Genomic DNA, 12,770 nt, shown 5'->3' with positions numbered 1-12,770 from the left:
GGAGGGTGGCAGCAGGTGACCAGAAGTGGTAGATCCAAATTATTATCTGGAAGATCTAGATATATATCACTCTCCGCTCCCTCTTTCTCCTACCCTCAGCCCCCCAAGTCACTATAAATCAATTTCAGTAAATCGATAAATATTTATTGAGTGCCTTTTGCCAGACACTACAGAGCAAAGAAGTATATAGCCTTGTCTTTACCACCAAGGAGTTTGTGGTCTGGTTGGAAGAAGCAAGCAGAGCAGATAGGACAGAGCCGGCTATTCAGGGATTCTATCTAGTGTGGACCAGGAGCACTGTGGGTGTTCAGAGGAGAGGAAAATCGGTGGGGGCTAGAAAGGAGAGGGTAGGCTTCCTGGAGGGCCCAGGAGGAGTTGTAAGACAGAAAGAGAGGGTATGCTAGGTGGGGAGTCAGCATGGGCTAAGTTGTGGGGTGAGGATGAATTTGGGGTGTTAGGTGAACACTTGGGGGTTAGGTAATGTAGTTAGGAAGAAGAGCACTTAAAAGATAATAAAAAGGAATAATATAGGAAATACAATATATCAAAACTCCTAGGATAGTATAAGCCAAAGCATTGTTGAATTTGAATAGGTAGGATGAAGTCGATAATGGGAAATCTTGATGTATTCCAGGCATTGTAATGTGATGTGATAGGAAGTTACCTTTTTAGTACCAGGAATGATAGATAAAGTGTAGGCTTAGGACAATTAGTCTCAGAGAGAAGGATGGACTAGAATTGGGGGAACTCAGGGAGGGCAGCTGAGCTGCTGCCGTCAGTCAGCCATGAACCATGGCGGGCATAGCCCAGAGTGGTGGAAGGAATTAGGAGGAGGTGAGGGGATGAGCTATTTACTGTAATACATGACAGCATTGGTGGCAAGAGACATAGAAGGAGCCCGAACCAAGGATATCTCTCACAGTTAGGCTGAAGTCAAAGGTGGGTCCATTGACAGTGATGGGGAAGATGCTAAAAGAATCCAATTTTATGGTACATATGATGAATTTGATTTCAAGCACATCGATTAAAAAAGTGGTGGGAAAGTTTTCACCTAACTCCGAGACACAATAAGCTGGAATTCCTGAGAGGTCCAGGTCAGAGTCATGATTGAAAACCACCAGCACGGGGATCATGGAAGCCAAGAAACAGAAAATTCTCCACTATTAACCCAAGAAAGGCAAATAAAGAGAACAGAGGAGAATGAACTCTTTAACCGTTTTGTACCCTCGTGAGATGATAGTCCCCATGAAGAGCTTGAGCAAAGATCACATCTCATATTTTAAAAAATAGAGCAATAACTACAACAAAAACCAAAACCTAAGAAAGGTATTGAGGGCTTTTCCTGGCCATCCCCAAGCATGTCTGATGTAAGAGCTGGTGATCCCTCCATCGAAGAAGCCATACCCTGGGTGCATCCGTCGTGCATTCGCACTTGGTACCTAAGGCCCGCCATTCGTGCAATGGCTGCTCAGATTCAGACTCACAGTCTGATGCCACACAGGAGAGAAAATGAATTGGTCTTCCCAACCCAGATGACTGAGTGATGCAGCCTTACCAATGCGTGATTAAATGGTCCTAGCCGGGATAACTGTAGGGTTCCACTCTAGCCAACCGGGAGGAGACTCAAAACCGGGGACCAGATCTAAGATCAGGTAAGTAAACTTATTCACAGATCTTGATTTATGTCAGCCTAGATGTTTCCAGTATTTGCCCATCTGAAGCTATAAAGAGTCTCACTCTGGGACTGAGGTCCTCTGCTGCTACATGATGCACTGCCCAGGGCCGCTCCGCTGTACGCCTGGCATACCAGACTGTGATACCAGGTGTTACATTCTGGCCTACAGGTCCGAGAAAGACATAGTTCCACTATACAGAGGCTGTGTCCCAGCTCGAGGCTTTTCTGGTGGCATCTAGACTGGCTCCAGCAGGGTACATGAAGTCAGTCAGCAGTCAGCACTGAAAAGTAATATTTACAAAATCATTTTTATAACCGGAAGGTATAGAAATGGTCTTGTTGAAGCTCCTCATTCTACATAAAAAGAAACCGAGGCTTAGAAAGGTGAAGAATTCTCTGAGTTACTGAGGTTTCCCTGACAGATTTTGAAGTAAAACTCACATTTATCCAAGAATGCAGGCTCAATCCCCAGGTGCAGTGGGAGCAACACCAGTGTGGGTTGTGTGGGGAAGCAAGGCTCACTGTGTGGTTTTTTTTGTTTTGTTTTGCTCTTTTAGATTTATTGATTGATTGATTGATTGATTGATTTGAGAGCGAGAGAAAGAGCACAGATGGGGAAGGGCCGAAGGAAGAGGGAGAGAGAGAAACTAAGCAGATTCCCCACTGAGCATGGAGCCTGATGCCCAGCTCAGTCTCTTGACCCTGAGATCATGACCTGAGCCAAAAGCAAGAGTTGGACACTTAACCCACTGAACCACCCAGGTGCCCCCTGTGTGTTTCTTTCTTTCTTTCTTTCTCTTCCTTTCTTTCTTTCTTTCTTTCTTTCTTTCTTTCTTTCTTTCTTTCTTTCTTTCTTTCTTTCTTTCTTTCTTTCTTTCTTTCTTTCTTTTTCTTTCTTTCTTTTTCTTTCTTTCTTTCTTTCTTTTCTTTTTTTCTTTCTTTCTTTCTTTCTTTCTTTCTTTTTCTTTTTCTTTCTTTCTTTCTTTCTTTCTTTTCTTTTCTTTTCTTTTTTCTGTTCTTTTCTTTCTTTTCTTTCTTTCTTTTTTTCCTTCCTTCCTTCTTTCCTTCTTCTTTTTCTTTTTCTTTTTTTTTAGAGGGAGAGAGAGAGCACAAGCAGGGGGAGTGGCAAGAAGAGGGAGAAGCAAGCTCCCCACTGAGCAGGGAGCCTGATGCGGGGCTCAATCCCAGGACCCTGGGATCATGACCTGAGCTGAAGGCAGACGCTTAACTGACTGAGCCACCCAGGCATCCCATCCCCCTGTGTGTGTTTCTTTAGTTGGTCTAGAAGGACTGAGGGTCTGTGACCTTGCTTCTGACCATCAGATCTCCCAGAAACACTATGAATATGCTTTCCAGATATATCAGGGGCTTAACTAGCTTAAACATAAAAGGACTTTAATGGGCCCCCAAGGCAAGACTTAATTCCAAACAGGTCTGCCTAAATCAGATCTTTCTCTACCTCCCTCCCAACTCTACTCCAGTCAATGACTGGATTATGACAGCCAGCAGCTACTGGGTCCAAGTCCAAGTGGGAACATACCTCTCTCCCAGTGTTCCTCCAAAAATCTCATCCGCTAGGACCAGTATGCATGCCCTCCCCAGAACCAATCACGGTAACCAGAGGAGGAGTTGGGGGTTGGAGGTGAAATGATCTCCATCTGAGGCACAGAGTAGGAGGTAGTGCCCTGGTGAGAAGTTAAGATGAATGGCTACAACAACAAAGCCCAGCATACCAGGTATTATTAGTACACGTGGAACAGATCAAGCTTTGTTGTAACCATTTCAGAGTCACGGACTCCCCAGCCTGCTGCAAAGCCCCGACTTCGACTCTTCTCTTCCTCGTTTCCGTGCAAGCTGATGGGATCATGGCTTATTGGTGGCCCATTAAAAAATAACAACAAACAAAACAAAAACCTCTTCCAGCAAAGGGGCAGAATTATTATTGGGTGCACGAGTAGGAAGTGCATTTTATATTTCTGCTAAGAAAATGTATCTGCAAGGTCACACCAAAATGATTTCTGGAGCATCTGTCATGTTTCCTTATTCAGTACCAGTAAGGATTATGGGTTCGCTGTGCAACCATTTTTGAGACCTTACAATAAAGGCTTGTCGTTGGTTCCATAATGAGGAATAAGACACAAGGCCTCCCTCAAGAATTCTAGATGAGGAGACGAGCAAGTAAGCAAGCTTTAATAATTTATAATAGGGTAGATTATTATTATTAAATTATAATCTAGCTTTAATAATTTAAAATAGGGTAACTGCGAGGAGCTCTGAGAGCCCTGAAGAAGGAGGCATGCATCTAACCCAGACCTAAGTATTGTGTGGAAGCTTCAAGGGAGCTAAAACCTGAAGGTCGAATGGCGCAAGTTTGGCCAGACTGATGCTCTAGTCGATGCTCCTCATTCACACGACCAAGCCAGCCTGGGAGGGGTGGGAAGAGTGCTGGGGGACCGGAAGGGAGCCTCAAGTGGTGAAGGAGGTCCAGGGAGAACAAGGCCTTCCAGGTAGACGGGCTCCTTGGTGCTTGGTGGTGGGAGCTGGAGTGTTGGATAAGCTGAGGGGCAAGGCGGGAAGAGAATACAGAAGCCAGACCAAGAAGAGCACGGTGGTCATATGGAGGTGCGTGGACTCCCTCTTAGGGCAGTGGGGAGCCACAGGGAGCAGGGATGAGATCATACTTTTCTTTGGTGTTCTCTCTGGCTGCAGTGTGAAGACCGAGGGGGTACATTTGAAATAAAGAGATGCTCCACTCTATGGTGTAAGCAGGTGTCCAGACAGCAGCGTCAGCCTATCATCTAGATATCACATAGGTGTCTTTGGGGCTACCTTTTCCTAGATGGATAATAATTGTTGGTGGAAATCTCTGCCTCAGTGGGTCCTGCTCACTGCGTGCTGTGTGAACTTGGCTGGCTCACCAGAGTCTCAGAAAGTGGTGGCATAACCTACTGATGTTGTAAGCCAGGAATCATCAGTGGCTGTAAGAAGTAGAAATGCAGGAGAATGAGAGAGAGAGAGAGAGAGGAGAGGGAGGGAGAGAGAGAAAGAGGGAGGGAGAGAGAGAAAGAGGGAGGGAGAGAGAGGGTGGGGAAGGGAGGGAGAGAAGGAGAGAGAGCTCTGGAGCTAGCTCCAAAGCCAGTGTTTAAAACTGCTTCCGTGGTGGGAAATGAAGTTTGCCCTGATTTTCTGGCAAATAATGTTGGGAACTCGATGACCCTTCTTATTCTTAGCTTTCAGTGACCTCTGGAGATAAATGTGGTCAAATAAAACTGAGGTCTCGGGCTCCAACCCAGCCTTGCCAGGGATAGAGGTATCTTAAAAATAGCAGTAAAAGTTAGGACAAGTCTCCAGCTGCCCATTTGAGATGCATTCCCAGCATTTTTGGAGCAACGTTTGCTTCAGTCCTTTCGCTGCTCTGGCAGGGCTGCTTCATAAACAGTCCAATGACGTCAGTCTGCGGGCAGGGGCAGTGGCTATTGACAGGGCAGAAGGGCTACCATCCGTCCTGGAGGGCAGATGGTGGCCCAGGCTCCTGGCTCCACTGGAATGGAGCAGAGGGGCTGGCAGGGGAGGGCCTGGCCAGGGATCTGGGTCCCGGAAACTGGGGAGCCTACTTGGGCATGGCCAACCCAATGGGCCTGCTGTGGGGGTGCTGAGCATCCTTGGGTGGTGCCTGCCGGGTTTCTCCACAGGGCCTGAGTTCTTTCATATCCCCAGGTCACATAAAAAGTCTTTGAAGAGGCGAGTTCTCTTCAGTGCATGGCTGTCTCTTCATCTGCTCCTCGCTGAATCCAGAGGAAGAGTCAGCTTTTCCGGGCGTTGCCTTTCCTGATCTTTATCGACCCCTGGATTAACGTGGTTCTCATTACTTCCCAATTGCTTGTACTGTTCTCCCTTGTTAAAGGCCAATCTCAGAAGGCAGTTTGAAGTAGCTCAGATGGTATGAAAATATTGTATGTAATTGTGTTTAGCATTAATATGACATTAATTTCCATTGGGACTATTAAAACAATTTTTTTAAACATACCACTGTTTAGAGTTGAGAAATGTTTTTACTAACTGATTCATAATGTAACTAAAACCTCATTTTTGGAAAAAGCCATCCCTGATTGTTGATGACTAACTCCTCAGTTTGTTACTTCGGCACCCTTCCTGCCCACGGCGATTTTGGATGCTGATGAATTGTGGCAGATGTTCCTGTCACTGTCACTGGCCACCCCTGCAAGTGAGGATGGGAGGGGGACATCTAAGCCAGGAGTCTCTCTTCCCCCTTCACACCTCAGTGTCCCCATCTATAAAAATGGGGACACGGAATGAATAATTTCCAAAGATTCTTTTCTGCTTCTTCCTTAAAAAATTTAATATTTCATGATACATGTAACATACTAAAAACCCTAAACATTACAGGCAGCCTCTCTGACTCTGTCCCACGTCCACCCTACCCTCTGCCTGGTCCTAGGCACCTCCCCAACAGTACTCACCGCAAAGCATTTGTGCGCGTCTTTTGCAGACTTTTCCGTGCGTTAACACCAAGTGATCTCATAGAACCTTTATGGGGTTTCATGGCTTTGTTTTATAATAATGAAATATATTTTGAATTAATGGGAACCTTATTTCTTTAAGTAGTATATAAATTCAACTCCATGTGATTCTTCATAGTGTTAGAACAATCTAGATATAATCTTAAAGTAATTTAAAGCTAAATTATAATAATGAGTTTTGTACCAGTTTCACTTACTGTATATGAGTCTGTCTCAGTTAACACTGTAATTTTCCTCCTCAAAGCTTAGTATAAAAATGTGTTTGGGTCCCCCAAATATTGCCATTAATTATATCCTTTTGAAATTATGATTTTTTTATCATAAAAGCAATTCTGTATACATATGTATATATACAAAAGGAAAACATTTTCTTCATAGTACTGACCCCAGTCATTCTCTCCCAGAAGAAACCATTGTGTTTGTTCTCTGTGGAAGCCTCCAGAAATCACAGTCACATGCATTGTCTTATTTAATTTTCACTGTGCTTTCCTTTAACATTTAATGTACACGCACGAGCACGCATGTATGTGTTCATTTATTTATGGTTGGTGGGCGAGAGCTGGAGCACTTCTGTGTGCTCAGCATGGAGATGCACGTTTTTACTAGCTCCATTTTAAAGATGAGAATGCTGAGGTTCAGAGATGAGAAACAGGTTTCTTGGGGTCTTATGGCTAGTAAGTGACAAAGGCCACTCCCAGTGCACACTTGTTTTTTAGACACCCTAGTGGTTTTGTGTTTTCAAGTAAAGCTTTCTGGAAATATCTATGTTACTCTTTCCCCAGACCTTTGATTCAATGGATGTGTTTGTTAGATTTTAAAAATGTTTTGGACACTCAGGGAGGGCAAAGGGACATCTCCAAAATCTGTGGTGAGTTAGTATCAGAGGTGGGACCAGAATTAGATTATTTATGGCTTCTTTTCAGACTGGGAAAAAAGAGGGATGAGCAGTGGCTCCTAGAGCAAGGTCAGTGAGCAGCTGTTCCTTCACTGATGGAGCTAGAGCACAAGGGAAACAGATTTTGATTGTAGCGGGAGGGATGGGGCTGGACCTGGGAAAGGGTGTCCCCATGGCACAGAGTGGGCGTATGTGTCGCACCCGTCCTCCTGAGATCTTGAGAAGAGTAAATCCCCTTTTGCCTTGGGGTCCTTTGGGGGGCAGCTGGAGGGAAGTGAGCCTGAGCTTTTTCCCACCCCAAGGTGTCCTCCATTTAGCCATGCTCTCCCTCTCTCCCGTTAGCAAGCCTAGTCTAGACCTGGCCGTGCTTCTGTCCTCAGCCTCGGATGGATATGCTGAATCCCGTCGTGTTTTGCTGGGCTGCAGTTAGCTTTGCTTTTCATCCGGATGTCAAAGCAAGCCTGCAACAGCTGTGATCAGCTGTTGGAAAGGGGAGGTGGGGAAGGGGCAGCTCCTGGCCTCCTGCCCAACCCTAGTCGACTGCTTACTGTCCACGTCTGTTTGTCTCTTCCTGTTGTTGACTCTGTCGCTCTGCCTTTTTCTTTCTGGCTGTGTACATCTCTTTTCCTTTTCCTCTTTTTTCCTTCTCTTCTTCCTGCATCTCTCTGTGGACAGTTGGAAGCCCCATGCTTTTACCCGGATCTTTTAGGGCAGCTGGCTCATTCCAGGGGGAGAAGGGACAGAAAGCACCCATTTCTAGGGTGCCTGGGTGGCTCAGTCCATTAAGCATCTGACTCTTGATTTCAGCTCAGGTCATGATCTCAGGGTGGTGGGATCAAGCCCCATGTTGGGCTCCGCGCTCATTGGGGAGTCTGCTTGAAATTCTCTCTCTCCCTCTGCTCCTCCCCCTACTCTCTCTCTCTCTCTCAAGTAAGTAAATAAATCTTAAAAATAAATCTTAAAAAAAAAACCAAAACACCCATTTCTGAATCCCCCACCTCAAACCACAGCTCTTGGAGAGGTGCTTTGCGACAATAGAGGAAAGGCCTGCCTTCAGCCAGACTGGGATTCTTGCCTTGACTCTAGTCCTTGCTGGCCATGAGAGAGACCTGGGCAAGTAACTGACCTTCTCTGAGCCTCAGTGTCCCCCGTATTCATTCTATGGGGATATCGGTGCCTGCCGGAAGATGCTATGGAGATTGAATGGGAAAGCTCCCAGAAAAGCTCCTGGCTCCGTTCGGTGTAGGTCGTTTTCCTTGTTGGCTCCTCCTCAGACAGAGTCCCCCGCCCTGCCTTCCTCAGCAGCCCTGAGTCCCACTCCTTCCCCCAGGGCTTGTTTTGCTTTGACTAAGCCTCAAAGATCTGTTGAATTCCGTGGAGAAAACAGTTCCATGAAGGGTCATAATTCTTCTGGTACCAGCTCTTGTCACTTGTCCAGGCTTAGAAAAAAGTGAGTCTGAGAAAATGAGCCTTTTTTTGGGGGGGGGTGGCAGAGGGGGTGGAAGAGAGAGAATCTCAAGCAGGCTCCCTGCTGAGCCTGATGTGGGGCTTGATCTCAGGACCCTGAGATCATGACCTGAGCCAAAATCAAGAGTCAGAAGCTTAGCTGACTGAGCCGTGCAGGTGCCCCGAAAATGAGCAGTTTTTAACATGAGTCATCACAGAATGGGGGTGAAAAGACAGCAGTGAGGAAAATCTCTCCGTGGGTCTGAGAAAGAGGCGTGAGCTCATGTCAGACACTGACCTTTTGTTTCTTAAGCCACATGGACAGATCATAAATGTGGTCAGTAGAAGAGGATACTGACCAACCATCACTATTACCACCATTCCCCCAAATTCACTCAGCCTTGAGCTTGGTTTGAGTCAGCCTTCCTTGGGGTGCAAGAATGAAGTCGCCTCTATGGCCATGGTCCCAAGGCAGCCAGCCAGGAAGGAAGCCTGGGGTTGTCTGCAGCCACCTGTGTCATCCCTGAGCCCAGGGCCTGCTGAGAGCTGTCCAAAGTTTCTGGGCATCTCCCTCCCCTCTTGAGCTCATGGCCAGTGGGGCCAACATGGACCACTGTGCTGGGCTCTTCTCATGATTCCTGGGCTCCTCTGGAAGAAGAATCCAGACACCAGAGGAAGCCGTGGGGGATGTTCAAGAGAGAGAGTAGGAAAAAGGCATTTCCAGGTCAACACTGGGCTTTTTTTAGGACTTTGGTCCTTTTATTCCATGGACGCTTGTTGGTGGGGCTGTGAATTCCTCCCTCCTTTCTTCCTCCTATTTCCCAAGTCTGGGAGCCTGGGGCTTACAGGCTGTTCTGATCCTTGAGGATCAGAAGCACCCCCTTCCCCCCGTCTCTTCCCAGTCTTAACACCACATTTCTCTCTGGGCAGGTTTAAGGATTACCGAGAGCCGCCTTGGGCCCCGAACCCATATGAGTTTTCCAAACAGTACTGGGCCATTCTGTCTGCCCGTCTGGCTTTCGTCATCATCTTCCAGGTGAGTTGTTCAGATAAGGAATAGAATCTGGGCTGCAGGGGTAAAGACAGCCGCGTCTCCTCGCCTGCCCCTCTGCCCCATGCTTTCAGGGCACTGTGACACAGGGGTCTCTGCAAGTGGAGGAGGCAGGGAGCACTCTCAAGAGGACTTCCATTAATGGATGGATTTGCAGAAAGAGAATAGAACGCAGAGTAAGGTTACAAGACAGATGTGGGGTAAGATGCAGGGTGGAGATAGAGTCCCATTTAGACCTAAGACAAGAAAGGAAGCGAGAAGAGCAGTGGGGACCAGAGTCTCAACCCTACTGTAGACAAACAGAGCCCACGTGGCCTCTGCAGCTCAAGAAAGGGCTCGAGTTCTGAACCATTCTTCTAGCTCTCGGCTGGCTGCCTCCTTTGTTAGCGTGCTCCGGCCCCTGAGACATATGGTGGGGAGGGCCCCAGAGCCATCCGGCCATGCCTCCATGGATGAATAGCAAACTCGAGCCCTGCGATCGCTATCTCTGACAATAGCCGTAGCTCGGGTTGCATGGCCGAGATCTGCGGGTATGCGGCCCCAGGTCCCACTTGGGGTCCTGCCGCCCTTCAAGAGGGGCTGGAGTGCGAGCCCAGATCCTTTTCCCTTCCACTCCCTCAGGCTTTTGTATTCCCTGAAGGCAGATCTCTGGGGGGCTCTAAGATATCCTGGCCTGACCCCGGCCCAGGAAGTAGAGAAGCCCATCGGCTAGTCTTTCACCTAAAGAAGACAGTCATTCTTGCTCTGGGGAGATGGGGCGATGGATTTGAAAAGCTGCTTCCCCCTGCAGGCGTCCCCTGACTTTCCCACAGGTCACGTGGAACACTTGTTAACACTGTGAAAGTTGGTTTAAGGGGAGAGTGTGGCTTGAAGCCACTCTAGAGCATGAAAGGCACCCAGGAGCCCCTGGACGCAGCAGCTGGTCCGCTGGCCCTCCCCTGGGCCCCTAGGTGCGGGGGAGGGTCAAGGTCAAGGTGGGAATAGGTTTGGAGCCTGGAAGACAGCCGTGCCCTAGAGATCTCGTCTGGGGCTCCGTCGCTGTCCCTGGATCTCAGAGTGCGCGTGTGCCTGGCGGGCAGAGAATGCCCCAGCTCAGGGGGCAAACTGGGTGGGAACTGGGCTATGAAGGGAGCTGCCATGTACCGGGCTGAGCTGGCGCTGTTGTGAGGTATTTGCCACTTCCGTGGAAAGTGCTCCAGGAATGTTTGCAAGCGCAGGGGTGGGGCTCAGCAGGTGGAAGAAGGAAGCCAGTTACCAGCGTGCACAGAAGCTGAGAATGGAGAAGGGGCAGCTGCAGGCGGGGGCCCTAGACCGACCGGTGTGGCCTGCTCAGCGGGATGGGAGAGAGAGCGGGATCGGGTGAGGGCGAGGTTGGCTGAGGCCAGAAGTCAGCACAGAAACCAAAGGTCCATCTTTGACCTGGAGGACTGACACCGGCTGGAAGCCAGAGAGGAACAGCGGGCTCGGGGGGAGCCCTGGGGGGGACCAGCGGGCCCTGTGCCCACTTCCCAGGGAGCGCTGGAGCAGGGCGCCTGCAGGCTGAGAGGCCGGGCAGGAAGGACAGGAGGGGGCCAGCAACAGCCCCGCCCCATGTGAGGCACTGACTGGTGTCATCCTCACAACAGCTCGGGGGGCAGGTACTTATTACTGCTCCACTTTCTATATGGGGACGCTGTGGGGCACCTCTGCCCACCGGCTCGGGGCACCTGCTAGAAAGTAGCAGAGCCAGAAGGGCACGGCAGTGTCCTGCTCCTGGGTCTGTGCTCGCCACCGCCCCTGCCCCCGCCTTGGTGCCACACCGCCCACCCCACTCTGATGGGCAAGGGTGACCGTCGGTGGGGGAGCCCTGGTGCCCCACTGCGCTGGGCCTCTCCTCTCAACCTCTCTCCCTGGCTTTTGGCAGAACCTCGTGATGTTCCTGAGTGTCCTCGTGGACTGGATGATTCCCGACATCCCCACGGACATCAGCGACCAGATCAAGAAAGAGAAGGGCTTGTTGGTGGACTTCTTCCTGAAAGAGGAGCATGAGAAACTCAAGCTGACGGACGAGCCAGCCCAGAGGAGCCTGGGAGGGGGGCGGCGCAGCACGAGCCGGGTGTCCAGCTCTGCACCCTCAGGCCGGAGCCAGCCGGGCAGCATCGCATCCTCTGGTTCTCAGCACACAAACGTGTGAGCCAGCCAGCCCCGCTTAGGGACCGCCGCAGCGGCCAGGGACCTCACAGAGCGTGGCTGTGCACCTGCACGGGCCTCCTGGCCTGCGTCTGCCAGGGTCTGGCCTGCCGGGGTCTCGGCAAGGTGTGCGTGTGCAGAGAGAGAGAGAGGCTAGAGCGAGCGAGAGAATGAGCACAGGCAGGAAAAGAAATGGGGCTGCTTCTCAGAAACTTCAAGCTTAAGTTTCTTTTAGGTCCTCTTTGTATCCTTCTGGGAGCTTGGGGCCCTATTTTGAGTCACTTGGTGAAAGAACTGGGTGTCTCTACCCCCGAGCTCCCAGGCGCCATGAGCCTTCCCTGCATTCCCTCAGGTGTCCTCTCTCGGGCGGCCACAGGCTGGGAGAGAAGCAAGCCCCCATCCTGAGGGATCCTTCACCCCTTCCCACCATCTCCCTGAGCAGACCCCTCTGAGTCTTTGCAGCCAGGGCTGTCACAGCACCAGTGGATGCAAATTAAGTCACAGGGCTGAATGCTATGGCCACTGGACTTGATGTTGAGTGGCAGAGGTCCAAACCCGGGCTTGTCTCCAGTTCATGTTGCGGGGATGCTTTGAGCTTGTGCAACTAACCATCACTTAATGCAGGTTCAGATCTAAAGTAATAAAGTAAATGGAAACATTCTTTATAAAGATACGTCTCGTCTTTTTTTTTTAAGATTTTATTTGAGAGAGATAGTAAGAGAGATGGGGAGCAGGGAGGAGAGGGAGAAGCAGGCCCCCCGCTGAGCAGGGAGCCTGATGCGATGCAGGACTGGATCCCAGGACCCTGGGATCGTGACCTGAACTGAAGGCAGATGCTTAACGACTGAGCCACCCAGGTGCCCCCATCTCCTTGTCTTTGAGTCTCTCTCTTTCTGTCGCTTCCTACCAATATTTATTGAGCACCTACTACATCCCAGATGCTGTTCTCAGATGAGAGATATAGCAGAGTTCCAGAGAGAAGATCTCTGCCTC

At 49.5% G+C, this 12,770-nt stretch overlaps 1 protein-coding gene across 1 annotated transcript in view; it reads left to right on the top strand.

Annotated features, from left to right (window-relative positions):
• ANO2 (anoctamin 2) overlaps positions 1–11,781 on the top strand; it is a 344,241-nt gene extending 332,460 nt beyond the window's left edge. The window contains exons 25-26 of the mRNA XM_088025695.1: positions 9,488–9,593; positions 11,512–11,781. Of these exons, the coding sequence (XP_087881821.1) occupies positions 9,488–9,593; positions 11,512–11,781 (376 nt within the window). The remainder of the gene's footprint in view (positions 1–9,487; positions 9,594–11,511) is intronic.
• The last annotated feature ends 989 nt before the right edge of the window (positions 11,782–12,770 follow it).

The sequence above is a fragment of the Eumetopias jubatus genome, unplaced genomic scaffold, assembly GCF_037043125.1.
Source record: "Eumetopias jubatus isolate StellerSeaLion01/CBP00866 unplaced genomic scaffold, mEumJub1_p1.0 scaffold_8, whole genome shotgun sequence".
Classification (NCBI taxonomy): domain Eukaryota; kingdom Metazoa; phylum Chordata; class Mammalia; order Carnivora; family Otariidae; genus Eumetopias; species Eumetopias jubatus.
Note: the sequence above shows the minus strand (reverse complement) of the source record. Positions and strands in the feature narration are given on the sequence as shown.